Source organism: Actinia tenebrosa, unplaced genomic scaffold, assembly GCF_029948245.1.
Source record: "Actinia tenebrosa isolate PJP-AT-01 unplaced genomic scaffold, QUT_ActTen_1.0 PGA_scaffold6__47_contigs__length_16458017, whole genome shotgun sequence".
NCBI classification, from domain to species: Eukaryota; Metazoa; Cnidaria; class Anthozoa; order Actiniaria; family Actiniidae; genus Actinia; species Actinia tenebrosa.
The window spans coordinates 7,842,901-7,869,824 of record NW_028292583.1 but is presented as its reverse complement, the minus strand read 5'-3'; the positions used below and the strand labels follow the sequence as shown (position 1 = coordinate 7,869,824).

The following is a 26,924-nucleotide window of genomic DNA, read 5'->3' as shown; positions in this document are numbered from 1 at the left end:
CGCTGTCAGATAGCATGCAAGACAAGATGGCGTACTCGAGTAAGAGAGAGACGGGGCTCAGTCTCTATAATTATCAGTTTTTATCGAAGTTTTAAGGTAAGCTATGAATATACTATTTACGAATAACTGATTTTGAGTAAGTTGGGATTCAAGAAGCACTGAAATAATAGTGAATGTAAGGCCTGAGTGTTGAAAAGAAAATTTAAACCTCGGGGGAAAAATCTTTCACAGGCTCCCAGATTACAGTTAAGATATATTTTAATTAATCATTTTTTCATGTACATCTTCTATTCTACTTTAAAATTTTCCATAAAACTAAGAAAAACCTGGATTATCTGTATATAGTTTATCGACTTTTTTTAAATTGAGTTCATTTGGGAAAAAAAGAAAAACAACAAACAAGATATCTGGTTACAAAATGTCTGACAATGTAAGAGTTTCTTTCCAAAAGCCTTTTGTGCTTATAGTTAAATTGTGCCTATTTACATATCTTTATCTTACTCTGCTTAAGGTTTATAGCTTTATTTGTCACAATTAAGTCGTATTACCGACTAGCTATCTCATACGGTAAAAGATTTCGGTTTCCCGAGCTACCATCTTGACTAAAGTTTTCGAAACTAAAAATGAAAGCAATGGAAGTTATTTTTTCAGAGCCTTTTTTTCTTTAAACATTATTTTCGATACCTAACTTAAAGATTTGAAGAAAATTTTGAGAATAAAATTAAGCATTAATGAAACAAAAACCGTACTCAAACAAAAACAAAAGCACAGGACGCATTTCAGTCTGTAAGTTCTACTGAAAAACGTATGTTTAAAAAAAGAACTTTGACACAAGTTTGCTTTTTACCAGTTGAAATCTATTTAAGAAAAATATAGCGTTCTGTGCAAAGTTTTGAATGTTATTCAGTTTTGAGCACCGAGTGTTTGTTCATCACCCGCACACTGGCTAAATTGAAGGTCCAAATTAGGCACCCGAAAATGTTTAAACATTTTTCAAGCTCAAAAATGTATTTAAAAAACCTGATTTGACTGTAAGGATTTCGTATGCTACTTTTAAAAATTATTTTGAATATTGATGATATTTACATTTTTGTTTTTATCTGTAATGTACTACTTTATTGTTTATGCCTGTGACTTTACTTATGTCAAAACCAGTTTCCTAATTAATAATAACAAACTTATGCTTATTACTCTTGGAATGAAGATAGAAAATCTTGACTAAACACTGAAGTTGAAGTGTCAGAGTGGCCAAAAATTAGCTGGAAGGAGGAAGGACAGATTTTCCTTTAAAGGCTATGTAACTCTCCATATTTTATGTGCTTTTTCTTCATCCTTTCAATTTTTGTTAGCATTCTACCCCTTTTCCCATTTTAACCCTTTCTCCTTGCTAATTTAGGATTGCACCTGATAATGAGATTCATCAAAAACCTTCATCACTTTGTACCATAAAATATATGAATTAAAAAGGTCTAACCAGAGCTATTTGTTCCTCACTACTTCGACTGCATGTTTAAATAATCTTTCTGCTTTACACTATTTCTTTTGGCTTAGTTCATGTTGTCTGCATGTTTGTAGGAAAGCTTTGGTAGATTCCTCGTTGATTGTAGTATAATGGGAGTCAGCACCGCGCTTTGAAACTGGCATTTGGCATTTACTTTGACCTTCAACAATTTGAACTTCACAGTATTGCAGGCTGGCAGACCTTTGAGATGATTTAGCCTGAAAGACAAATAGGATATTTAATTTAAAAAATAAATTTTATACTTAGATGAAGGATTAATCTTCTTATTCTTTCACTAAATTTGATCTGTGTCTCCCAGTATACAGTAAATAGTATTGAAAGAATGAATGAACGAATGAATGAATGAATGAGGTTTCAGTTTCTCTTTCTTTCCTTCACTGTACATGCCAAGTGCCAGACGTAAATCATGGGCTGTAGGAGGATATTTGGTTTGTAACGGGGAAAATGCTTGTTATTAGTCACCAAATAGATCACTAATTATTCACTTGGATCTGTCTATCCATATTTTATTGAATGTTACGTTTGTCTTTGATGAATAGACATGAATTAAATGGTCTTTTTATCTCCTTAGTTTTCTTTAATCAAATCAATCTAACTGCCATCTTTGTCTTTCTTATGAGCCCGCTATTTAACAATTATTCGCTGAAGGCAAAGTGAACATAATAGTAGTGAATATATGTGCTCATTGGTTACAATAATATTTACGTCTTACAATTTATGTCTATATCTTATTATGAAAAACTACAAATACGTCACCAAAACAGGGAACCCAGTTTCTGTTGTATTCTCTTTTTACTAAAAAAGGAGAATACAACAGAAAATAGGCTCCCTGTGGTAATGACATATCTACGGTCTTTCCTTAAATAAGATATTGCAGGCTCATCAATAACAAAGATGGCAACTTTCATCAAAGAAAAGGAGGTAAAAAGACTATTGAATTCATGTTTAGTTATTGGAGACTTACAAAACAATAAAGAAGATGGATTGAGAGATTCAAGTGAGTAATTAGTGATCTATTTGGTCTACTAACAAGCATTTTCGCCATCACAAACGAAATATTCTCCTACACCCCATGCCTACATGCACTGGATGCAATAATGCCATATATTAATACTTAATCACTTAATTAAAATTATAGAACATAATAATTTTAACAAAGCTAGAAAAGGTGGTGAAAATATTATGAAATTTTTAAGAAGTTATTAAGAATTAATAGATGTAAAAAAAGAATAAAAACGAGGCTATAGCCAGTCAGTCCTCATTTGAATGAACGCTTACAATCTTTGTAATTTTAATTATGAAAAACTTCACTAGAAATATTCTATTTATAGCAATATCTTTTTTTCATAATATATATTCTTTGGCTTGCTCTTTCTGATAGTGGTGACTATTTCTAAACAGTTTTTTTTTCTGAAAGTCTATGTTGGCATATCATTGCATTTAGTCATTATGACTTATATGACTTATATTTCAATATTAAGACGAAAGTTTATTTAAGTGATGACTTACATTTTGACCTGGAGAAGACATCACCATGTAGCAGTCTTCCTCTCCATCTTCAGAAGATGAAGAATTACTGTGCACTCCTGACTCTCGGTTGGATGTTTTGACTGGCTCCATTTCCTCGTATGCCTCTCTATCACTCATCTTACGAACCTTATCTTTAGAAAAGCTGTAACACCTTGTTTCATCTGATCTGTATGGTTGCATGTTATAATACTCAACATCTTTTTGGTTCCTTATTGGCATATTTGGAACATCGAAAGTTTCTGGTAATGACTGATTCTTGCTAAACGAACCAGCTCTTTGAACGGGTGGAAGTAAGTTCACATAGGAATGCTGCCCACAAATATCATGGTTAGAGACTGGTGGTTTGATTTTTCGGTTAACTGGAGGTGCCATATTCGTGTAGTCATGGTCTTCAGGTTTATTACTACGATCCACTGAAGGAGGTTTGCTGGATCGGTCAACTGATGGTGGGGATAAGGCAGCTAAATATGGAAAAAAAAATTTTTTTCAGTGTTGAAAAATACTATTTACCATTTTCCATTGTTCTATGAACTTTCTTAATTAGGTTATTTACAATCTAAATACTTTGATTTGTTAAAAAACACCCCTTTATGTGTACACTATATTCATGAACGAGATGTGATATTCTATTTCTGTAGGATCCTTGAATCAGTTCTACTGTACACTGACTTATAAACATTATGAATTTCAGAACATTGGTTATGTTTCTTGAAGTGGAATGGAAAGCATATACTTAAATACTTTTTCCCAACTTCTTTAGTGTCGTTTGCAAAATTTAGTAAAGCCCTGATTATATTTTTAGCTGGATCTGCCCCTTGCCTGCCTTTATCAATAATTACCAGTACTAATTACCTGGCTTAATGATTAGTAAGTTACCTGTCACTTTTCTCCTTATTTTTTGAGGGTTTTGCTTTGAGCTCTCAATCTGCATTTTTCCCTCTAAAAAAATCTTAAATTGTAGCTGGGTGAAATGGAAAAAGTTCTTTAATGGAATATAACCTATGACAAAACTAACCTTGTGTTGGTGGGACATCATAAATGTCATCAGTCTCTGATCTACTTGGTAAAATGTCATATATATCACTGTCACTTGGCTTGGGTGGAATGTCATATATATCACTTTCTTGATCAGGTGTATTCAGCTTGGGGGGCACATCATAAACGTCATCTGAATATAAACCAGAGTCTCTATTTTCAGTGACTGGACCCAAATTTTGTGGACAAGGTACGACATCATATATATCCTGTGCTTGCACATTACCTGAAGGTTTGGGTGGTCTTGGTGGAGGTGAATGACTGACTTCTTGATTATTTCTGGCAGAAAATGCTGGGGGAGTATCATAAATTTCATTGTCTTGACCTGCTGGGGGCAGTGTGTCATAACAATCAGCTGTATCGATTAATTGTGTTGTTGGTCTTGGAGGAGGAACGATATCATAAGCTTCTCTTGGAGGGACGTCATATGTTTCATCTTCACAGTTCATATGTCTAGGAGGAAGTGAATCATACATTTCTTCAGGGTTATGGTTGGGAACATAGTCATAAAGTTGGCTTGGATCATTTTCACTCGCAGGTCTAGGTGGTGGAACGAAGTCATAGTTGCTAACATTCGAATTTCTCAATAATGGAGGTATGTCATAGAGACTTTCATCATCAGTTGCTTGTGATGCAGGCCGTGGTTTAGGAACAATATCATAGTCTGTGGAACAGGTTGAACGCCGACGAGGTGGTACAATGTCATAACTATCTACAGGGGATCTTGGTGATGGCTGTGCCAGACTAGTGTACCCTCCATCTACTTCACTATAATCTCTCCTTTTTGGAGGTCTTTGGGGAGAAGCTAGGTCTCTACTTGAATAAGTGGGCTTAGGTGGTGGTACTGTATCATAACATTCAGGCACTCTACTTAAATCTGGTCCACGCACAGGTAGAGTCAAGTGTTCTCTAGAAGGAACACCAGTAGATCGCCGCCGTTCCAAAGTCGCAGTCTTATATTGTTCTTCGGCTCTTTTAATGATTTCTGCAGAATCTGGAGGGTCACTGACAGCCCTGCACTTGGTCAACATTGGCATGGATTGAGAGAGAGGACAGGTGGCTGGAGGTGAGGGGGTCAGTGGACTGGGATATACAGTTTGCACATGACTCTTTGTTTGTTTTGGAGAAGATTTTTTAAGCAGAAAGTCTGCAAATAAAAAACAAACAGACTTCAAAAGGAAGTAATCTGAATTATTACATTACTGCATTTTCTCAGTTTGCATTATATGCATGTATATACTATACTGTGATTGATCAAGGGACCAGTGATTATGAGACTAATTTACTGCTCAAGCATGCATGTGCAGTGACTATGAAGGCTTCCCAAAGTTTGCCAAGGCAGAAGTAAATACTAAAATGTTTTTTAAATCCTCAATTTTGACTTTTCTCTGATACTCAAATCCGAAATTATACTTGTTATAACAATTCTTCTCCTTAGGCCCAGTGAATATATGGAATATTAACCTTGCTGCTCAAAGTCTAGCAAGAAAATACTTATGTATGTGTGTGTGTGTGTGCGTGTGTATGAGTGTGTGTACCTATATTAAATAAAAGAAATATGTATCAGTATTTTCATTTCTTTTCTACCCTTCCTCCTGGTTTTGTGAGTTTTGAGGAAATGTTTAGTTATATATTAACCTAATTAACATCACAAATCCTCCAGAAATACTTCCTTGTATCTCCAAGGAAATGATGTGCCACAGAATTCTGATTGGTTCCTTTATAATGCAAAATTAAATATTCTATCTTATTTTCTTTCTAACCTGGCGATGATTTGTCATCTTGTTTTTCAAATCCACACTCCTTGCACAACAGGTTGACCCATTTTTCCATTTCATTTTGTGACTCTGCCACTAGGTAGTATACCCTGTTTGTTGTATTGATACTAAAAACATATTTAAAGCTTTTGTTGTTGTGCCGAAGGTTAGCTTCAATGCTTAGACATTGGCGTAAATCCACAGGATCTTTAACTGGCCTGGTGTCTTTTTCATTTGGATAGTATGTTAAGGTTTTGTTGGATTTGAGTACAAAATACCGTTTGTGCCACTGAAAGAAAAAAAATTAATAAGTCAAGTATATTACTTTTTTGTTTTGCCACAACATGTTAGATCAGATTGTGACACTTTAAGACGGTGCTGGAGGTTAAACCGGTGTCATTACATGATATTCGTGAAAATGTTTTACATATATAAACTAACGATACAATTTAATAGAAATCAAACTTTTTGAATTTTTGTCCTAAATACATTATTTAAAAGATTTCAACATTTTAACAAGGAAAATTCCAAAGCAGTTGAAGTCTGTGTATAGGGAAGTGATGAAAATAGTGAAAGGTTCTCATTTGCTGGGGATTCACCCATGTACACAGGAAGATCTCGAATGTTTACTTTCAAATAACATCTAGAATTTGATTTCCAGTTCTGTGATGTTACCGGCTTTGCAATCATGGCTGGGTTGTAACTTCTAACAATAACAAATCAATAACTTTGACAGATGGATTACAAAATGTATTTCTCAGCTTAAGAAACTCGAGCAGATTGCCAACCTTCATAACAGGGCTATTTTGAATAGTTTACAAAAGCGAAACACGAGGATGGAAAATGTTATGAAAGTATCCTATAAGAAAGTTAATAACAAAATCTGAGTAGTCCGATAGTTACATGCTACCACAGACAAATTACTCTCTGTTCAAAATAAGATTCGATCTTTTCATATTTACTCGAGAACTATAATAATTTAGAGATCTACAGCTAAGAACGACAATATTGGAATTCAAAAACTCATAAGAAAACAGATTTTCAAAATTTCTATTTTTGGCACTCGTTTGATTGGTTTATTAAATAGGAAATGATGAAAATGAAACAGCAAATGATCAAAAAGCTTTTGGACTCTGAATATTCAAAATACGAAAGTGACTTGGTTTCAGTAAACAATAATCACAAACCATATTTACTGAAAAACCGTACATTTTTTGTTCTTTGTCCACTTTGATGAAAATGTGTTTGGGGGCCCCGGTAAGTAAGTTTTTAAACAGTATTTATCTCTTCTATTACAGTTCTGAAGGGAATTTTAAAGGACATAAGGTGTATATTTTGCCTTAGATTATTTTGAAAGGACGAAGGTCGTGTTCGTGAGGACAGTGAAGGAATGTCACAATTAATTATGTATTTCGCAACGGAAATCGACTCCAAAGGTTTCAAAAGAGTTTTAAACTAATTCATACATCAATAAAATTTTGATTATTAGCTACTAAAAGCGAGAAATCTTCATAAATTGAAAACTGAATCAAGTTCAGAGACATAGATTCAACTTATAAAACGCAACAGAATCGGCCCCTGCGAATACTTCATGTCTGCTTACCGTTCGCCAAAGGCGTCGCTCGGGAGGCGACTTCTTCAAATACCCAGCATATATAACTTTTGTATCATCCATTAATTGTAGAATTGATTGAATTACGATCTACTGGACGGAGCTACATACAATTAAGTATGATTCATCGTACTATTGCTTGTATCCTTACTTGAACCAACCAGTCGACTGAGCTCGAGAAGAACACGGAAGTTAATCATAAGACAAGGCCGGATATAGATTTTGATTGGATGATAGCTACCAGCTGACTTAAGAGTAGCTTTTGATTGGTCGAAATGGTTGTAACAATGCTGTTAGCGATATGAAGGGTCGCCTATCAAGTCATGATCAGATCAGCCAAGTAGGACCAACCCTATAAGGAATATTTCATCCTCTTTTTCTTGGCTACAAAGTTCAAGGAATGAAATGCCTCTCTTCAATTAATCAGTTCAACTAATCAGACGTTTTGAATTTCTAGTTATGACCTTTGGAGGAGGTTTTGTATGGGCAATCTTTACTCTTCATAATGAGGAAATTGAACTTACTTTTTAGCACATATGCATGTATTGATCTAAAACTATCTTAAGGAAAAGCAGTGGCGGATCTAGGGGTAGTGCGAAGGGGTCCGCTGCACCCGTTTTTGTTTTTGTTTTTTTCACCGTTTTTCTTACGATTGACTGATTAGTATAAGTAATAAGATGATTTCGAGTTCAATTTGGAATTAATTTGCACGAGTTTGTTTTTCCGTAATTGCGTGAGGCCGTATGTCAAACGAGTATATACGAATTTTATCTTCTTCGAGTGTTGAAAAGATCTCTCACGAGTGAGCGTAGCGTATTTTTGAATAGCCATCGCAATGGTGTTATTTTCACACGTGAAAATATCATGTTATTTTCAGATGTGAAAATATCAATTTTTCGAAATAGAGAAAGATAGATATTTCTGATAATTCATTGGTAATTATATAATAAAATTAAATAAGGTGAGACAAGTTTTATAATTTGTATTCAAACGAAGAGCACTTATGTAGTAAAAGCAAAGAAGCGGAAAATCTGGAACCCGTTTTGAAAAATCCAGGATCCGCCAATGAAAAGCAAGCAATGAGCTTTTAAAAAGAATTAGTCGATTTCTTCCTGACTCTTGGTTCAGTGGTATTAAGAAATCTTGATTAGAAAAATGCTTAGAAGCTTAACTTTTCCTGTTGAACAAGAGCTACTAGTTATTTTTGAAGGGATACTAGCTGAGCTCAGACCTGCTGAAACATATCCATGTAGCAAGTTCCATTTTACAGGTCAATGAATCATTCCCAAGGTAACGAGTTACGTCACTTCTTTTACAAATGCTCATGACTCCTACTTTTACAAAAACACTAAAAACATAATAATCTTCTTTAGAGGATATCTCTTTTTCACTCTTGATCTAACAACAAGAGGATGTACCTCTACTGAATCTTTTATATAATCTTGCCAATTATTAAAATGTCATAATTCAAACCGGAAGTAACTAGCTTATTTAAATGACGTCAACTGCTAACATTAACTTTCGCTCTATGCGTAATGTAATGGTTTTAGGATCCTGAATGATTAGAACGCAGCTTTACACCCTCTTGAGTGATCGTTCAATATCCAATGAATCACCACCTGGAATGGTGCTTGTGGCCATCAGTCCGACGGGTAAATTTTGATATTATTGTGATTAGTCGCTCCATAATAAAGTTTGCACGTCACGGACAGCGGAATTGTTAGACGCTCAATCAGCGCTCTGCTAAACCGTATAACCGGTAATGATTACATTAACGAGGCGTGTACGTATGCATACGTACACTCAGTATCATCTTTAAGAGATGCAATGTTCACTATTTCACTACGACTATGACTCTATATTTGGGAGTGTCGTCTGAAAAAAGGCTATGTTCTAATTGTTATTTCAGTTGTCAGCCGTCCAACTTTTATCCAAATTCGGTAAGTTTAAAGTAAAAAAAACCTTGGGCTGCGTTCATAATGTATGGCAGAGGGATGGGGGGGGGGGGGGGGGGTGCAGGTGAAATTGAGGGGGGATCGGGAAAATTTTGGTAGGAAAAAGGGGGGATGGGCCCCTCCTCTGCCATACATTATGAACGCAGCCTTGGTAGCCCAGGTGGCTAACAAACCTGCGACCCTTGTTCCATGATCGTGCATTGGAATTTAGGAGTTGATTTGTTGTCCCCATAACAGCATAAAAAAATATACGACAAACAATTTTGTGGAATGAATGCTGGATTTTTTTTTTTTTTTTTTTTTTTGAATATCTCGTCAAGTGAAACTCCAAGAATATTTACTCTCAAAATGGCCATAATTTATTGGTTATCAACCAACCATCCACTCTTCGATGATTGCGGCTAATCGATTAGTCTAATTAAATCAGCAGTGCTTAATTATACCAGAATGATTCTCTTATTTATCAAAAAATAGTCGAACGGCAAGTTAGGCATAGCACATGGCCTAGACTCGACCCGCGAGGGCCTATTCTCATCAAATCAACTGACACGTAGAATATATGACAGCACATCAGACTGCGTGGGTCGTCGCAATCGAAATATTTTCTGACTAAATTACACCAAAATGGACCTTCTGTCGAATACTTGGTATTATTGGCCCGCTTTAGGGTGTCCTTGGATTTAAACCACCTTGTGACCTCTGTATTCCACCGATCCCCTGGGTGGTTCGTTCTCCACATTTTAGTAATTTTTTTCGACAATTGATTCTTAGGATAATGAAGACGGTTTTACCTAAGTATCCTGACCGATAGCAAAGTTGTTTGCGAGCTCGGGCGTAATTTTCCGGTGTAAGATCTGTAGTTCAGCGCTTTGTATAGATAAACTAATAGACGAGATGCTGTTTGCGTATCGGCTTTGCTGAATCCTGTCGCACATGACGGTCAGCACTACTGGTTGAACAGTGAAGTCGGTCTCTGAGTTTCGTACGTGCTAAAAACAGGAAGTATATTCATCTGCACATACTGCTTGACGTGCGAACAGGAATCATCCATGATGTGACTTTTAGCTCCAAGGATCCAACGTGCTTTGGGGATAATTTGCAGTGTTTTCAATATATTAGACAGATGTTGAAATACTGTAGTGCCATGACCTACGGCAAGAAAAAATGACGGAACTAGTTCATATTCTCTTGCCTACGGCCACTGGCCTCCTAATGGAAATGCTATGAATTAATCGATATAACATGGGTCTCAAGGTCTGCCACTGATGTAGTGTGTCCTGAAGGCTAATTGAGCAAACCAATATTTCTAAATTTGTCGTCACTATATGAAGTTAAGTTTTGTTCTTTTCAATCATAGAAAAGATGAAATGAAACTTGGAGCCAAATATATTTTTCTATGCTTTTCTTTAGTTTTGCGACTCAAATAATTTATACATGCATTCAATTAAATTGACTGACTCACATGTTTCCCGTGTTGATGGTTTTTACAGCCGCCATTTTGGATGAATCCAACGAAAATATTCGTAATTAGTCTGTTTGGTTATATCATCCAACATGGCCGCCGTGTCTTTTGTTATTTCAATCTCTTGGGAAACATTGCAAACCAGCAATCACGCGTTATCAGCATGCAACTCGGCAACAATATCCAGAAACTAAATGGCAAATCCGTTATGTTGGCTGTTTGACCTTTCCACAGGTATCCCATCATGTTCTGTATCCAATCATTTTGGTGATTATATTTCAAGGATCCTTGTTTACTCCAGATCGCACATTTCTACTCTGGATCCATCGGGCTGTTTCTTTTACGGTTAAATGCGTCGGGAGAGTTTTGAAAGATTCTATTTACTCTAAGAATTAAAAATGATGATGAGCAGTTCAATATGGTAAGCTGCTCTTCTCATTGGCTAACAAGTGTAATCAGTGGTGCCATTTTTACTGACAAGATCTGCTGAGCCTATAATCAGCCAAAACAGAGAGAGAAAATTTTTTAAAAATCAGGCTTTTTAACTTCAAATTGGGAACTTAACTTGCTCCATGGATATCGGATACCAAAGAACAAACCTGAATTTGGGCCTGAAGCTGGTAAGCATGCGCAAAAGGAATTCTTCGCAAATTTATGGAATACCAAAGAACACTAACCTGAATTTGTTTTCTGTGTAGATATGGTCTGGGGCCGGCTAGTCTCTCCCCTGATGCTTCGGCTAGAACACTATCCTGCGCAATCCGTACACCCAAGGGCAGAGGGACTTAATTGCCGTCATGTCCGAAGTCCATACGATGACCCAGCGGATCAGTCTCGGGGTATGGCATGAAGGCACTATTTTTTCTTCTTCTGTATTTTGGAATTAATTATCTAATTAAAGTTGAGAACGCGGGTTCGATTCCCACCGTATTAATTTCCTGAGCCTCAGATCTTATTTTTGATAAGCGACTTTTATTGTTTCAAAAAATTCCACCAACCTTTCTGTAAGACCTGATTCAAAAATCTGATTCATAATTATTAGGGCACAGGGCCACCAGGGTCTTGAGATAAAAACTTTACTTTCTCCTTTGAAATACATGTTTTTCAGGACTACGCCTCAGCTTTTCAGTGCATAGAACTCAGAAGATTCTCGGAAATCAATTTTTGTTAGTGCATGAAATATAATTTTGTTTAAATTGAACAATGCCTTAGAAGATGCATTTTGTGAATAATGTCTTTTCAGAAATGCAATTATAAGTTAGTTTGTTGTTACTCAAGCTAAGTGGCTCATTATCTTTCAAAAGACATTTACCTCTTTGGTGTCCTTTTGACTATCTTGAAAACCTTTTTCAAGTAATCTATTGCCGGCACACGAATTTCTTCAGATTCGTTTATTTCCACTGGTGCAAGGTCTGCTTGTAGGTGCCTCAGCCAGTCAAACTAAGAAATGGTGGGAAATATATTTTGTTAAATTCGTTTATTTACGTAGAAAAGTCAGCCAACCTTATACCTACCTCTTGGGCTTCTTCCTTCACCTATCTGATGGTCTTCCTCACGAAAAGTGTCGACTTATCTTAAGAGAGCTTTATGCAACCGGGCCCAGGTCCTTAGTGTAATGCATACACGTGAGGTTTTCCTTTTCTTCAAATATACCTAATATAGTCCGGAAGATAATGAACAAAAATAGCCGAATTGTTCAAATTAGTGATACAAGCACCAAATACGCTCATACGGGTTGTTTCACTTATGAATACCGATGAGACTATAGGAAAAGGTCAGGGAAAAATCAAATAATTTTGTTCTTTTTTAGGGAAATGATGATTTTGAACAAACGTCTAGGGGAGATGTGGTGCTTGTGGCAACCATTCCACACTAACAGCAATCAACTCGCTTCTGCCAGCTCGGTCTCAAAGTCAAAAACTTCTTGTGCTTTCATGGCAATACCTTCTCCTCCACCAACGAGCTTTGCTACATCAATCAGATATGTCTTGAAAGCTTCGACAGTCTTCGAAAAAAGGAATCACTTAACAAAGAAATATCTGCAATGAATTCAAACATACAATTCTGTTAATGTTTTAGGCATACGTCAGGATTATCGGTATAGGTTTCCTTTGCTATACTCGGTCCTGCTTGCATAAACTATAGAGTTTGAAAACAGTAGAAAATATATCAATGCAATCGTCCTTGAGGTCCTTATAATTATACAAGGATTGCACTTAAAGCCAGTGACTAACCTGCAGCCCTCAATTGATTTTTGGAGAGGAAGAAAAACCGGAAAAAACCGGACTGGAAAAAGCCCTCGAAACAAAGGAAAGCATGACTGACAAACAAGCAACTCTACTCACATATGACGGCGATTCCGAGGGTTGGAGTTCATGGCCATAGCAGCCGGAGAAGCGGCGCATTTTAGCATTATCTTACAAAGTGAAAACCAACAGGTTCATTTTTATGTTTATTTTCTCTTGATCGCACACTACTGTTATGAGAGAGAAAATTAATGTTTTTACAGACTAAGCTAGACATCAGTTTTCTAATTACTATTTCTTATCGTATGAAAACAAGATAAAGAACGATCAATTAGTTATTGAAAATATCGATATAAGATTTCAGTAAGGCTACCATCACGCACAAGTTTAGATGATGGTATGCTTTGAATTTACAAGTAAACCACTTAGCTCCTCCCATTAGCATGTACACCTCTGGTTACACCCTAAACACTCTTTACCCCTTTGCTTAGTTATTTTAGCACTATTCTGTTAAATCTTATGATATAATTATTCCTCGTAGACCTTTCGATACATTTACCATATACTCATATAATATCTTTAGTTTAAGCTATGTTTAGTTCTATGATTTTCACTCGTATTATTGTTTAATAAGATATCACACTTAGGAATTTACTACTTCCATTAGACAATCAAGACACAGCGATAATATCATATTGATTGTAGAATGACACCTGTCATGAAGTTATTACAAATAGAGCTCATGTAATTAGTTTTAGTCAGAGTGAAGAGAAAGTGGAATAAAGATCCCGTAGCTCGTACCGAGAGCGGTCCATCCCATAACACTACCCGTGCTTCACCCGATTGGTAAGTTTATTGATTTATAAAGCATCGATTGTAATGACTACTATAATTGTAGAGTTAGTAGTATAATATGCACTTACCATTAAAGCATTCTTGTCACTGTCCTTGGTATCCGCTTGAACTGTCACACTAAATAAAGGTCCATTTGCAGACGTGCATTTCCTGTGAACATTTTTAAGAGCCTCTTTAAAGTCCCATGCAGTTTTCCTCGTCCCAGTTCGTACTGTCATCCCCCATTGACCAACCACCTATATCTCGGATGAACTTCTTCAAGGAGCGTTGCCAACTTTCTGAATGGCTTTAGAATTCAGTCATACAAGAATTGTATATATCAGAGGGCATTCGCATTAACTTTTTGCTTGTTTGCTTGCTCCCTTGATACCACTTATTCCATCTTCTAAGATTTTTCTTAAATATTGCTAATTCAGTTTTATTAGTTCATTGAAAATTGAATGCGAGATAGATCTAGCCGGTGTGGGATTTTTTCCCATCCATCCGCCACAGGCATAATTGTAAAAGTCGTCACAAGGGTCTACTGTGGAATCCATGGAACTCTTGATGTACTCTGCCGCGCCCTTGCATTCTTGGTCCTGACATACTCTCTTGCCGTCATTCTGGCTTACATGCCTTGTATCGCTGATTTGAAGCTGTGCAACTAGCAAAGCTAGTAAAAGTAGCAAGACCCTGGCGCTCCACATTTTTGTTACTTGTTATTATCTTCTTCTCTTCTTCTCTTTCGTCTTCTCTTCAAAGGGTTGTGTCGGATTCTCTAAAGTGTAAAAACGGGTTACCTGTTGCGCATGCGTTGTTTCTAGTTCTTTATTGATCTAGGATGAAATTTTAATTCGAATTTGATCTGGTGTTGTTTTATTTTATTCATTTTTGATGTATTGCTGGTGTTATGTCTTTATTGGTATCAGATGAACTCTAATTAAATTCTTGAATATATATTTGAACCATGACTGACTTCACGGTTAATAATCTTGAATGATCCCTTATCTTCACTGGTGAACTCCTTTCCGTTTACATGTAAACTTTCTTTCTTTCTTTATCTATTTATTTCTAGATCTCTCTCATTTATTTCTTCACAAAATTCATGTCAACCATCATTAGTAATTAATATAATATATGTCAAATTCACCAAACGGTAGTTTAATTCCAGTACCGTATTTTTTCTAAGTTTTGTTGTGGCATTTATTTTGTCAAAGGAAACAAATCTTATTGCCATTGAGCTGTTTATGTCATACCTTTTCTCTACCTGTGAAATAACCTGGTGTGATTCAAGGCATTGATGGATGTTTGGCTGGTTAACACTAGAATTTACTCTACGCTTAATCGATTTCCTAGATTTTTGTTTTTTTAATTATTATTATTTTATTATTTTATTAATTTATTTATTTGGTCTGATAATCTCATAAACTTTCTCATCCAGTCGACTGAGGAAGGTTGGACAATTACCATAAAAATCAAAGAAATCCAGGGGCCTTGCCGCACAATTACATCCCCCCGTCAGTCATGATATCTCATCCGATAAATCTTCAAGTTAATGTAAACTAAAACCAGTAGATAAAGGAGGAATAAATGAAATAAAAAAGATAACATCAAACAGGATAAAAGTATTGAAACAAAATCAGGATAATGATAAAGTAAACAAAATATAAATGCTTTTTTTTATATATATATACATTTTTTTAAATAAAGGAGTTATGCTGAAATTGGGAATAATTTTTGGCATTGTCTATGTGTGGTTGTTGACTACATAAGAAAAATGAAAGATTGCTGCAAAGCCACGGAGGTGTCACAGTTTGTAAACCTTTGTAACCGATGATGAAACAGAAGAATAACCGAGAACAAGAAGGAAATAGCACATGGTAAACTAGCCTGCAAACTGGGCGTTTTTGTGGGTTTGGGGAAGAATCGGAGCAAAAATCGGGGTTTGAGGTTCCTGTTTCAACTACGTGCCCGCGAGAAACGCCCTTCCTCCTCTAAGCTCGATCATTTCTAATCATGGATAAGAATGGAGTTACTTTCCGAGAAATTTTGAACAATATAAAGATCAAATAATATTTTCACAAATTCTTTAAATGCTCGTTTATTTGAGGATAACGCTGATTAATTCATGTACCGAATGTATTGAAGTTATCATAGTTCAGTGACATTCTCAACCTACGCATCTTCTCCTTTTGATATCACGATAAAATTGGGGCTGTTGGTGGGGCGTTTGCACCACAAAATGATATAAAATATATCCTTCTCCACAGGGATCCATTTTATTATATGTCAAGCGGTCCATCCTTGTTCCATATCGCACATTTTTTTCAGGATTCATTGGGCTGTTCTTTTTACACTTGAACGCCTTGGCAAACTCATGAGAGTTGGAAAGAATCCCAATAACCCTGGAAAATAACGAATTATGTTTTACACAAACTGAACAAAATTAAATTAGCTATAAACAAGTAACCGAGGAAAGGCATACCTAAATTTGTTTTCTGTGTGAAAGTCCTCAAGCGTGTCCTGGTATTGCTTCTCTGGTTTCTTGTTCTGACAAAACGTCTGTAATTAAATAGATATTGATCGGTTAGTTACTGACAGAGAGTTCGTACTGAATACTATAAGTCCTAACGGATATTCAATTCAGTTTATATTAACCTACTTTAATACATTTTTAACTGAACCTTCGCCTACTCATATTGGTGCTCGAAGAGCTCTTTCCATTTCTTGAGCTTACTACTTCGGCAGAACGTTTACTACTTGGCTAATTGCCCTTTTTCACTATGACGTCACTGCTTGTTTATGTGGGGGCTAGAATCGCCAAATCCAATAGAAAATTCAACAAAATTTGCTCCTAGCGAAACAGTTTAATCTAAAATGGCCTGGTTTTCAGATATATGTATAATATGTGTTAATATGTACTAAAAATATTCTGAGCATTTGCTGGCTATTCTACTTCTCTTCGTGGATTGATACTGGTTTAAGAACAATTTTGGGTGAATTCGCGTTGATTTGACCCCTCCGACGACCATGATCCTTTGCGTTTAAACAACAGATTGTTTTGATGTGACGTCATAGTGAAATAGGGCAATTAAGGAGAGAGGGACCCAAGGCCTCGTACTGAAGGGCTGATTATTGAATAAAAGGTGCAAGGGACGGCATGAGCTTACTGTCCAACGTACTTTTTCATACAAATCCTTACAAGAAAATCTTTCAATTGCATATTGAATATTCTATATTCTATAAATTGGAAGGGAGGGTTTACGTACCTATTACTGCACGTCCCTAATTACTATTATTAATCTTTAATACCATAATCATTCTTACCTGGCCCAGACCTACATAAAGTAGCTGTTCGTTAGTTAAATCTAATCCTGGTAGTTTCACAAGATTATTGCTATTCTCCTTTAACCATCCATAGTAGGCCTGCGAAAGTCATAGTACAATCATATTTAAGTAGGATTTATCAATCGGATAGCGCTATCCAATCAACAATCGGTTGTTGTCCTAAGTTTGATTGACGGAAACTAAAATGTACGTTTTGAGCTTCCGCCAAATGTATCGTAGTCATGGCGTAGTAATGAAAGGCACTGTCATACTCTAGAGACAATCTGAATGTGCCTTTAAAAACCTGGTAACTATAGTGGGACTCGCGCTGAATCCCCCTGACTGTCAGTTAGGGTCGCTATTCTTTCAATATGGCGGAAAGCTTAGGAAATCTCTTGAAATTCCACCAAAAAGTAATGTAATTGAAGACAAATAAAACAAAAACAAAAACAAATGGAGTTCCCAATGACTGATTCATTAATATTTTAAAAATCATATTAAATAGTAAATACTTATTGTTATATTTACATATATATAAGCAAATACCTTGGAAGTGGCCATAAACCCTCCATTATCAGCAATATTTTCACCCAGGGTGAGTTTGCCATTGATCTGTTGAAGAAGGACCACAAATTATACTTGGAGTGCATGTTACGTCATAGCCGCCATGTTGGTTGACGATAACAAAGCTTTTTTCATTATTTTCTATTCTTTTCTATTCTTCTATCGTTTTCTATTGTTAGGTCAACCAATCTGGTGGTGGTTTCATTTTTATTAATAACGTACATTTCAAAGTGGTCGCACTAAAAGAAAAATGTGCTACTCAAGGATCGATCAGTACCGCTAAGGTTAAGGTTAATTGAGTTGTCGGTGTTTCATTACGATCTTTAGAAAATTCAGCAGAAACATGCAGCAGGAAATTCAGGGCAACAGCCAGAAAATTAAAAACAGCTCCGTAGAATAACTTTGAGATACCCAGGAATCCCATAGCACTAGATTTGACTTTCTATTCAGCTGATTATCATGTCATCGAGCTAACATCTCACCGGATATTTTCCTCCGACTTTATAGTCTGAGTATTGGTCTTCAAGACATCCCATTCTGGTTTTAAATTCGGAGATTGATTTATTTGTCCACCATGGTGTATCCAGAACTTCTCCATTTTTGTTATAATACATGCCTTGAGAAAAGAATTGCAATACTCAATTGTTAAAAGAACGGTTCAGAGTATAGCATGTTAAAGGTAAAATATTACGTATCACTAAAATAACTTATATGAATATGAATCAAACCACGACGGCACCATCTACGATCCAATCAAATACGGGGAACCGTACGCCGTCCTAATCACATGATTCTAAGTTTTGCAAATCAAGGTCTACACAAAAGGCCAACGGTATGTGAGTATGCCTTTTTAAATCTATATTCTATTAGTTAGAAATTAAATGTAAAGATACTTCATACTTACCATCATCGTCAAAGCCATGTGTTATTTCATGCGCAATAACAGCTCCAATACCACCATAAGATAAGGCACTGTAAATATAATGACCACACCATATGTAAATCAGTGATTCTCGTCCACTACCACTACCGCTACCACTACCACTACCACCGCAGCACTAGCACTAGCACTAGCACTAGCACTAGCACTAGCACTAGCACTAGCACTAGCACTAGCACTAGCACTAGCACTAGCACTAGCACTAGCACTAGCACTAGCACTAGCACTAGCACTAGCACTAGCACTAGCACTAGCACTAGCACTAGCACTAGCACTAGCACTAGCACTACACTACCACTACCACTACCACTACCACTACCACTAGCACTAGCACTAGCACTAGCACTAGCACTACCACTACCACTAGCACTAGCACTAGCACTAGCACTACCACTACCACTACTATTAGAGCAGTTTTCGTATGACTGTGAAAAGCTCAGTGCCGTAAGCGTATTGGCTGAATTTTTTTCACGCATGGTCTAAAAGTGCCGTGATCTTGGCGAGACCGTGTCCGCGCCATGTTTATGCCGTGTTCCGGGTATTTGATTGGATGGAGAGTAAATTCTCGTGCAATGTGATTGGTCTGGCGTACCCCTTGCCGTGTCATGGCCGTGTTCGTGCCGTGAATTTTTCACAGTCATACGAAAACTGCACTAGTACTGTTACTACTACTTACCAAGGGATTCCATTACCATAGAAAAAGGGTTTCTGCAGAATTCCTGCTGGGAAAACTAGGATTAAAGTAATAATAGCAAGAAGTTAGTAAAATATTTCCTGCCTGGCGTTTTGCAAACTTCTTTTTATCTTATTTCGATGAACTACATAATTGTTCATTAAAAGGCATCATTACATCCCAAGGAATCAAGTATGGCAAAGTGTTCGTGCACTACTTGCCTTTGACTTGTCGCGGGTTCGATTTCTGTACTCGCCATTACATGATACTCGCAGTCGAGTTTGTTGTGTATCTCCTTTTGATTCGAGATCTTTTATTCCAGATTCTCCCTTCACAAAATCTAACGAGCTAAATTCCAGTTGAATGGATCTAACCTTGGTTAGTCCAGTGGTTGTTTTAGACTTCTATATTTAAAGTTTGTGAAAATTAAAAGGTTTCCGCGGACTAGATTAAGAAATGCATGCATCTTCAAGCTACTTACCAATCATGTTGTTAGAAAAATCATTCATGGCGTTCACGATCTGGGGATTCATTCTCCAACTAAAATTTCAGAAAAGGTAAAGCTTAAATTTAACAAGAGGAGAAACAATTTACGATAAATACTAATGACGGCCTTGTCCTACATAAAAAATGAGAGAGAAGGTTGTTTATTCTATATAATCTGTTTCAATTCTACTCCACTCACAGTTCTTTGTCCACTGGTAATCGAAGTTTTCTTATCATTTTTTTGTGAAACATTTTCATGAGATTCCACCTGTTCTGGAAGAACTTATTATCCCTGATCACCACCTGTAAGGATATATAACATCAGCAACATCATGAAATACAGCGCTGTTTCTATTTCATGGAGCGCGGGAAAGGGAGAGGCGGTATTCAAATATTTGTTGTGTGATACGACTTTGAGCAAGGCTGAGCGACTGACCTTTGAGCTGACATTTTGTTGTATTTAACGTGTGAGCGTGTGGACAAGGAGACGCTTTGGGCGGAATTGAATACTTTAATTGGATGCAATTTTTAAAATTTAATATACAGATTTCAAACCTTTTTGAATATACATTACAGCCATGTTTTTTTGAATATTCATTATTCATCACTGGAAGTACAGCATTGAAACTGAAGGTAATAAGAGTTACAGCTAAACAAAATAATACAAGATACTAAAGGGAAGCAAGTCAGTAGAAACATAACATACGTTTTTGTAATGCGAAAATTTTTCAGGTAATTTCTTGCCGTCAATGTAATAGTCAGGGTATCCAAGTGCTACCTTCATTTTGTCAACCTTAAAGAAATATGGAAAGCGTTATATATAGAAGACTGCTAAATCGAGAAAAGATATAAATCCATGGCATTATTGCATGGATATGATGATGATGGTGATGATAGTGATGATGGTTGAGATGGTGATGATAATAGTGTTAATGGTGTGATGCTGATTATGGTGTTAATGGTGATGGTGATGGTTATGGCGGTTAATTGTGATGGTGATTATTATGATGTTAATGGTGATGTTGACGATGATGTTTATGATAAGGATAATATTAAGATATTTGATTGATGATAATATTCCTAATAATCACGGGGACACCTTCACATACCTTTTCAGCCACAGCTGTTTTTGTCTTCTGGTCCATCCAGGGAAGGGAATCTACGTTTTCTTTAAATGCTTCGCGAACTCTATCGATCATCTTCACTGCCTGTCAAACGAGCCCAGTTAGGAAATCTACTTGTTTAATGATGCACACTATGGCTGCATGAGATATATCATCAGTTGATTTCTTGGTATTCAATAATTGTTACTGTACGGATCACGCAAACTTGGACTACTCTTACAAATTAACCAATCAAACATAGAACAAAGCATTCCAATCATTCTGATCATAAGCCAATCAAGAGCAAGGAACGAAACCAAAATCTGCAAGCAACGTAACATTGTAATGGGAATTGTAATTTGCACTTTCCTGATTTCAGTTTTTACTCCATATCCTGATTGGCTTACTTGGTCCCATTAAATAGGCTAGAGAATTTGTCTGCTCACCAAATCTCTTGTTCCTCGATCAAAATGCTTCTTTATATATGGAGCACCTAAAATGTCCCCTACAAATTTATCTGTATGCACCACACATGTTCTCCACCGTTCCTTTGAGCCTTCTGTGCCTTCTTTGGCATTATCAAACTCTTGGCGTGCGTCCCTGTAGGCCTTTGATAGATAGTACGGCTCATCTTCAATAAGCCTCCATCCAAGGAAGTTTGCCAGTACTCTGATATAACAAGGCAAGTGTTAATTTTCATTCCATTAAAAAATGTATATTAAAGTAAAAGGCATCTCCTCGTTGTAGGGAATTCAGTAAAAGCCTGAGAAATACAGGAACTTTTTAATAAGGAATTGCAAAGTCTTCAGTCATGTGTATATTTGTTTTCGCTAACTGTTTATATGTTTGCACTGATGTACTGTTTGGACCCTATAAAACGCGATCTGCGAGTTTATTGAACTACTTCAAAAACTTCAAAAAGTTTTGGTTGAATTAGAGCGCCCATATAAGTCGCTATCATAGACTTTTATATTTTGATAGACGTTTGAACATCAATGACATGCGCAGTGAGATTTGTACATCAATGCTATGCGCAGTGAGTCCAAAAAAGGCTCCAACAAGTTGAAGACAACATACCCAACTCAAGAAATATCCAACTCAAGAAAGCGGCACTAGTTGACGAGATTAAGTAGGTCGTCGATGAGTCCTAAGCCTTCATATAAACTTGGATTCACCTTTATCTCTCATAAGGTCCTCCTATTTAGTATTCGTTATATAACTCATAGAAGCAACACTCGAATGAAGAAACTATTTCAACATTCAACCATTCACTTCAGAAAGTCAGTAGCCTCATACGCACACGTTTTTAGTGTTTGTTACGCAAAGTTTCCCTTCCCACAAATGTCTGCTTACTTCTTCAAGAAGGTGCCCTTATAAAATCACTCTTTCGAAGTGTAGCGTAACGTAAAGTAACGCATCACATCACTACATAACGTAATGCAATCCAACAAAAATCGTATCGTACTTTAAGGTATGCGCAAGTGTTCGGAACTCAGCATGGCGTAACGTAACGTAACGTAATAATTTAAGTACCTCTTTGGCGTTTCCTTGATAAGTTTTCCAACTTTCTTCATGAACGGAAGTCCCGGTATCACTAGGAGCTCGTCCTCTGCCATTTTCGTTGGGGCAAATATCGCATTGAGATGGTCTTCCCAGTCGTACTAGAAAACGATGGGATGAGGAAATAAATCATAATCGAATTTTACTTCGAAAACTAATTTTTCAATATGATTCATACCTCAGGCGCTTCCTCTTTAAGCTCCTCGAGGGTTACTGTGAATTCCCAGTTATGCTCGGCTAGGGGAACTGCAATCTACAGATAGATAAAACAAGACGGGACAAGATCATAACACCCGAACAGGACTAGTTGAAGTAGAGAGCCACCCTGTGTGACCACGTGCACTGTTTCATAAAAAGGTTTTTTCTCTTCAGTCCTCATCTTTTACTATTGCTAATATAAATTAACTTAGGTATTTCATGCAATGAAGCTACAATATCTTGAACAAAATTGCCAAACATTGCCTTTTTCTTGACAGGTTTTGACATGATAAACTTGGCACTAAACGGCCTCAAATCGCGCTGAAACTTCGTCAGAAGACAGAACAATATACAAGAAATAACTAAAGCAAGTTTTAAAATAATATTAGAGATTGAAACGTTTTATTGTCATATCTTTATCATGATTCCCAAACATTCCCTTAAAAACTATACGCAGGAACCTTGTTTAGGCTGCCTGTGGTATGCTTATATCGTTTGAGCTCCGGTAAGGAGTTGTACAACTTCTTTTTATTATATAGAGGGTCCTGAAGGGGCCCAAATCCAATAGCAACAGCCTATGTTTTGCTCAAATCTCCGTTTCCCATTCATAATTCTTGGCCGTATTTTTTGCTTGTAAATCAAATTCGCAGTGCATAGAATTTCATTTTCCCAGCCCATTCAAAAAAGCGAATCCCAGCTATCATCAGACCCATCTGTATATCTTACTGGTTACTTCAGATCTACTTACCTCTGCAAGTTTGGTAAGAAAATCAATAATTCCCTGTGCGTCCTCCGAAATGTCTTTTCCAGTCAAAAGTTTTCCGACTTTAATGATGTATTTCTTGAGCGCATCAACTAGCTAAAAGATTCAAAGACGCAATTATCATCACTTAAAATTAAAACTGAAGCTGAAAGAAAATATATTAAGCAGGTTTGTACCGATTAAATCTCGTAATTATGTATGTAATAACTTATAAAAATGAAATAAAATACAACTAAAGCATATATATCTACCTCGGGGTTGTTAAGATAAACTTCTTTATCAAGAATCTTTCCAAGCGACTGAGAAATCTACGAATTACAACGACACACATTTAATAATATTTAATATAATATCTAATAATTCCATTTTTTGATACTAGAATTATTTCAATGCACTAACTTCTATGGCATTCTCATCATTTTTTTGGGGGTTAGTCACCACATCCACATAAAACAGTGGTCCTGCAGCAGACGAGTATTTCCTGTGAATAAACTGAAGTGCTTCCTTGAATTCCCAGCGTTCCTCATCCCAGTCTTCAGGTTTTGGCCAACCGCCTATTTTTGAGAGAACTTTCTTTAAAGGTGCATCCCCCACTTTCTCGATGGCCTCAGTATTCATGCAAGACTTGTATATGTCTGTTGGGATTTTCATCAACTTTTCGCTCGCTCCTTCAATACCGCTTATTCCTTCGTCCATTATATCTTTTAGGTATTCTTCATTCTTCTTTGCAAGGGCATTAAAGGTACCAAAATAAGAAAATCCAGTAGGGATGGGATTTTTTTTCATCTATCCGCCACAGGCATAATCGTAAAAGTCGTCACAAGGGTCTACTGTGGAATCCATAGAATTCTTAATGTACTCGGCCGCGTCCTTGCATTCTTGGGTCTGACATACTCTATTACCGTCATTTTGGCGCACATGCCTTGTGTCACTGATTTGAGGATGTATGGCGACAATTGCCAGTAAAACTAGCAAAATCTCCATGGTGGTTTGGTGTCTTCTTTTGTCTTTCGTCTTCTACTTACCTATAGACGATAATAGCTCATGAAACCTTTCCTCCTTGGTTTTATATCGACATCTCATTATTGATTACTACCAGTAAGGCCAATAGTTACATCGATCAAACTCTTTTATACCTGTTGCACATGCATTGTTTCCAGTTTTTTTTGGTGGTTCTAGAATGAAATTTTAATTCGAATTCTATATGTTGCTGTTTTCTCCTAATTATATCGCTTAATTATGAATGGGTTACTGTGGTCGTCTTTTAATTAGCATCCGAGGTACTTTGATTTAATTGTTGGATATATATAACTTCCACCGAGGAAAACTTGAAAGATCCCCACTTTTAGCTATATATTATTTTCCCTCTACTTCCTCCGGGTCACTTTCTGCTTGAACCTTACTCTTTGCTCATTCAATGTTATACGGCTGTCATATAAACAATGAAAACAACGAATAATATGAACACCTAATAATCTGATAATTCAAATCATCTAGCGAAGCATAACTAAATTACCTGTTTGCGTTGCATTACTCTATCAAGAATTCGCGCAGTGTTTGACATATTCACGCTCTAAAAATAGCAGATACGAAATATTATGTATATATTTTGGTTAGGAATATTTATATATATACTGCAGTTTGCATAAACTTTGACCCTTTTGTGCATATATACATGCATATCTAAAATATATCAAAAATTATGGCATATGATCCCTGATATTTTTTTATTGAACGAAAAACACACCATAATTGATTAAAAAAACAAATTCTTGAAAATTTGTTTTATATTTCAGTTCAATATTAAAATAAATTAAGCTTATCTATAGATATATTAAAAGTTTTGAGAGAAAGTCTTTGATTTGTAAAAATATGCGATTGTTTGCTAAAAAACACACCTGTATTCTTAAAGAATACTTCTTGATCCACCTTTGACTACATGGAAGTTTTTTAAAGTTGTTGTTGGACTATAAATTGCCCCAAAGAGAAGTTTTCTTGCATTTGCGAAAGCCGCATTTCCGAGTAGTTTTGTTTGAAATCAAGCGGGATTCCTGTGTTGTGTACACGGACGTATGTACGGACCGACTGAGGTGACGTCAGCCAAGCCATGAAAAATCAACTCGATGAGTAAGTATGGTGCTCCGCTCGCGTCCGCTCGCGAGGGCCAACGGGAGCTCCGCTAAAAAGTGTCAGAGGATTTTCCTTGTGCCGAGGACCCCGACCTTATTGTCAGCAATAAAGATGGCCGAATTTTTTTACAAAATTTTGAAATTGCATGTTCACCGAGTCGTTATCGTTTCTACCAATTTTAAAATTTGTACACAAGTTGGTATATGCTAAAACAATTATTCGCCTCAGTCTCAGTGAATATGGAGAATATTTACCGAGACGCGAGTCCCGATATTCACTTCGCCTTCGGCGAATAATTGCTAAATATATTTTGCTTGTTATAATCCAAGTAAATTGTTTACATTAACCAATACTATTATGGTTAGAATAATGCTGGCCTTCTCTGCAGGCGTCTCTTTTCTCTCTCCTTTCTCTTTTCCTATACTGGGATATATTCCTTTGTTGGCTGAGAGTTAACCCAAAAAACCTTAGCGAGTAGCCTTGGGAGGAGGCTACGAAATGCTACCAATGAAAAAATGATTTTCTTGTTCCTACTTGCCTGGTTAATACTAGATTGTATTCACACATGTCTTGAATTTAAGTCAACCTTAAAGAAAGGAATCTAGCGGAAGAATAACTTTACAAAAAAGCTTCAAGTCAACCAAAACGAATATATGTGCTTGTGATGTCTGGATAAGCAGGGTTTTCTTCATTTGTCAGTGTTTCCAGCGTTGTTAGTTCATTTCTGTTCATTTACCAGAAAAACGCTAAACTAACAAAAGAACAAACGAAGACCTAAACAAGATCCTAACTTTTATGATTTAAAAAATAAAAAAAGAATTTTATACTGCAACCGCTAACCGGCTACAAGACAGCTATTCAGCAATGGACCGTTATCTCAAGGTTGCGTGTGCATCCAAATTTAAGGAACTTGACGTGCCACGATACCAGAACACGAGTATTATCATGCATTGCTATGAAATCTTTTTTCGATAAGAATTCATAAAATTAACTATTCTCCTCTTTGAATATAAAACTGTCTTCTCAATTTTACTGACTTTTCGTTTTTCAGTTTTGTGGACCGTCAAGTTGGATGCGCACGCGGCCTTGAGGAAACGGTCTATTAAAGTAAAAAAACACCCCCGCAGCCTTGTATCACGTCGTGAACACATCTACTTTTGGACTTTGATTGGTGGTGGAGTCAAAGCTGTCAAGTCAAAAAGGGTATCTGGTCAATATCGCCGGCAC

General features: G+C 36.5%; 2 protein-coding genes and 1 long non-coding RNA gene across 4 annotated transcripts; 1 reads left to right on the top strand and 2 right to left on the bottom strand.

Moving 5' to 3' along the window:
- Positions 1-240: 240 nt before the first annotated feature.
- On the bottom strand, positions 241-7,645 carry LOC116300273 (uncharacterized). Of its 2 annotated transcripts, XM_031709111.2 has the most exons (6): positions 7,448-7,645; positions 5,851-6,133; positions 4,314-5,234; positions 4,068-4,220; positions 3,032-3,513; positions 241-1,719 (listed from the first exon to the last, which is right to left on the bottom strand). In XM_031709111.2, exons 1-6 carry the CDS (start codon positions 7,517-7,519, stop codon positions 1,534-1,536), a joined length of 2,097 nt encoding a protein of 698 aa, XP_031564971.1. In that variant the 5' UTR covers positions 7,520-7,645; the 3' UTR covers positions 241-1,533. The 2 variants fall into 2 exon arrangements, with proteins under 2 accessions (XP_031564971.1, XP_031564970.1); XM_031709110.2 differs by having other exon boundaries at positions 4,068-5,234.
- On the top strand, positions 7,013-14,109 carry LOC148905975 (uncharacterized). Its single transcript, XR_016121499.1, has 2 exons — positions 7,013-7,101; positions 12,684-14,109. It is a non-coding gene; the product is annotated as an uncharacterized LOC148905975 (long non-coding RNA).
- Positions 14,110-16,123: 2,014 nt separating this feature from the next.
- LOC116300265 (endothelin-converting enzyme 2-like) lies at positions 16,124-24,263 on the bottom strand. Its single transcript, XM_089038952.1, has 17 exons — positions 23,967-24,263; positions 23,819-23,875; positions 23,553-23,663; positions 22,785-22,859; positions 22,580-22,707; positions 21,493-21,715; positions 21,053-21,151; positions 20,650-20,736; positions 20,143-20,246; positions 19,939-19,997; positions 19,461-19,515; positions 18,749-18,816; positions 18,327-18,460; positions 17,827-17,892; positions 17,281-17,379; positions 16,439-16,515; positions 16,124-16,358 (listed from the first exon to the last, which is right to left on the bottom strand). The coding sequence occupies exons 1-17, from the start codon at positions 24,261-24,263 to the stop codon at positions 16,124-16,126; spliced, it is 1,974 nt and encodes a 657-aa protein (XP_088895078.1).
- Positions 24,264-26,924: the final 2,661 nt, after the last annotated feature.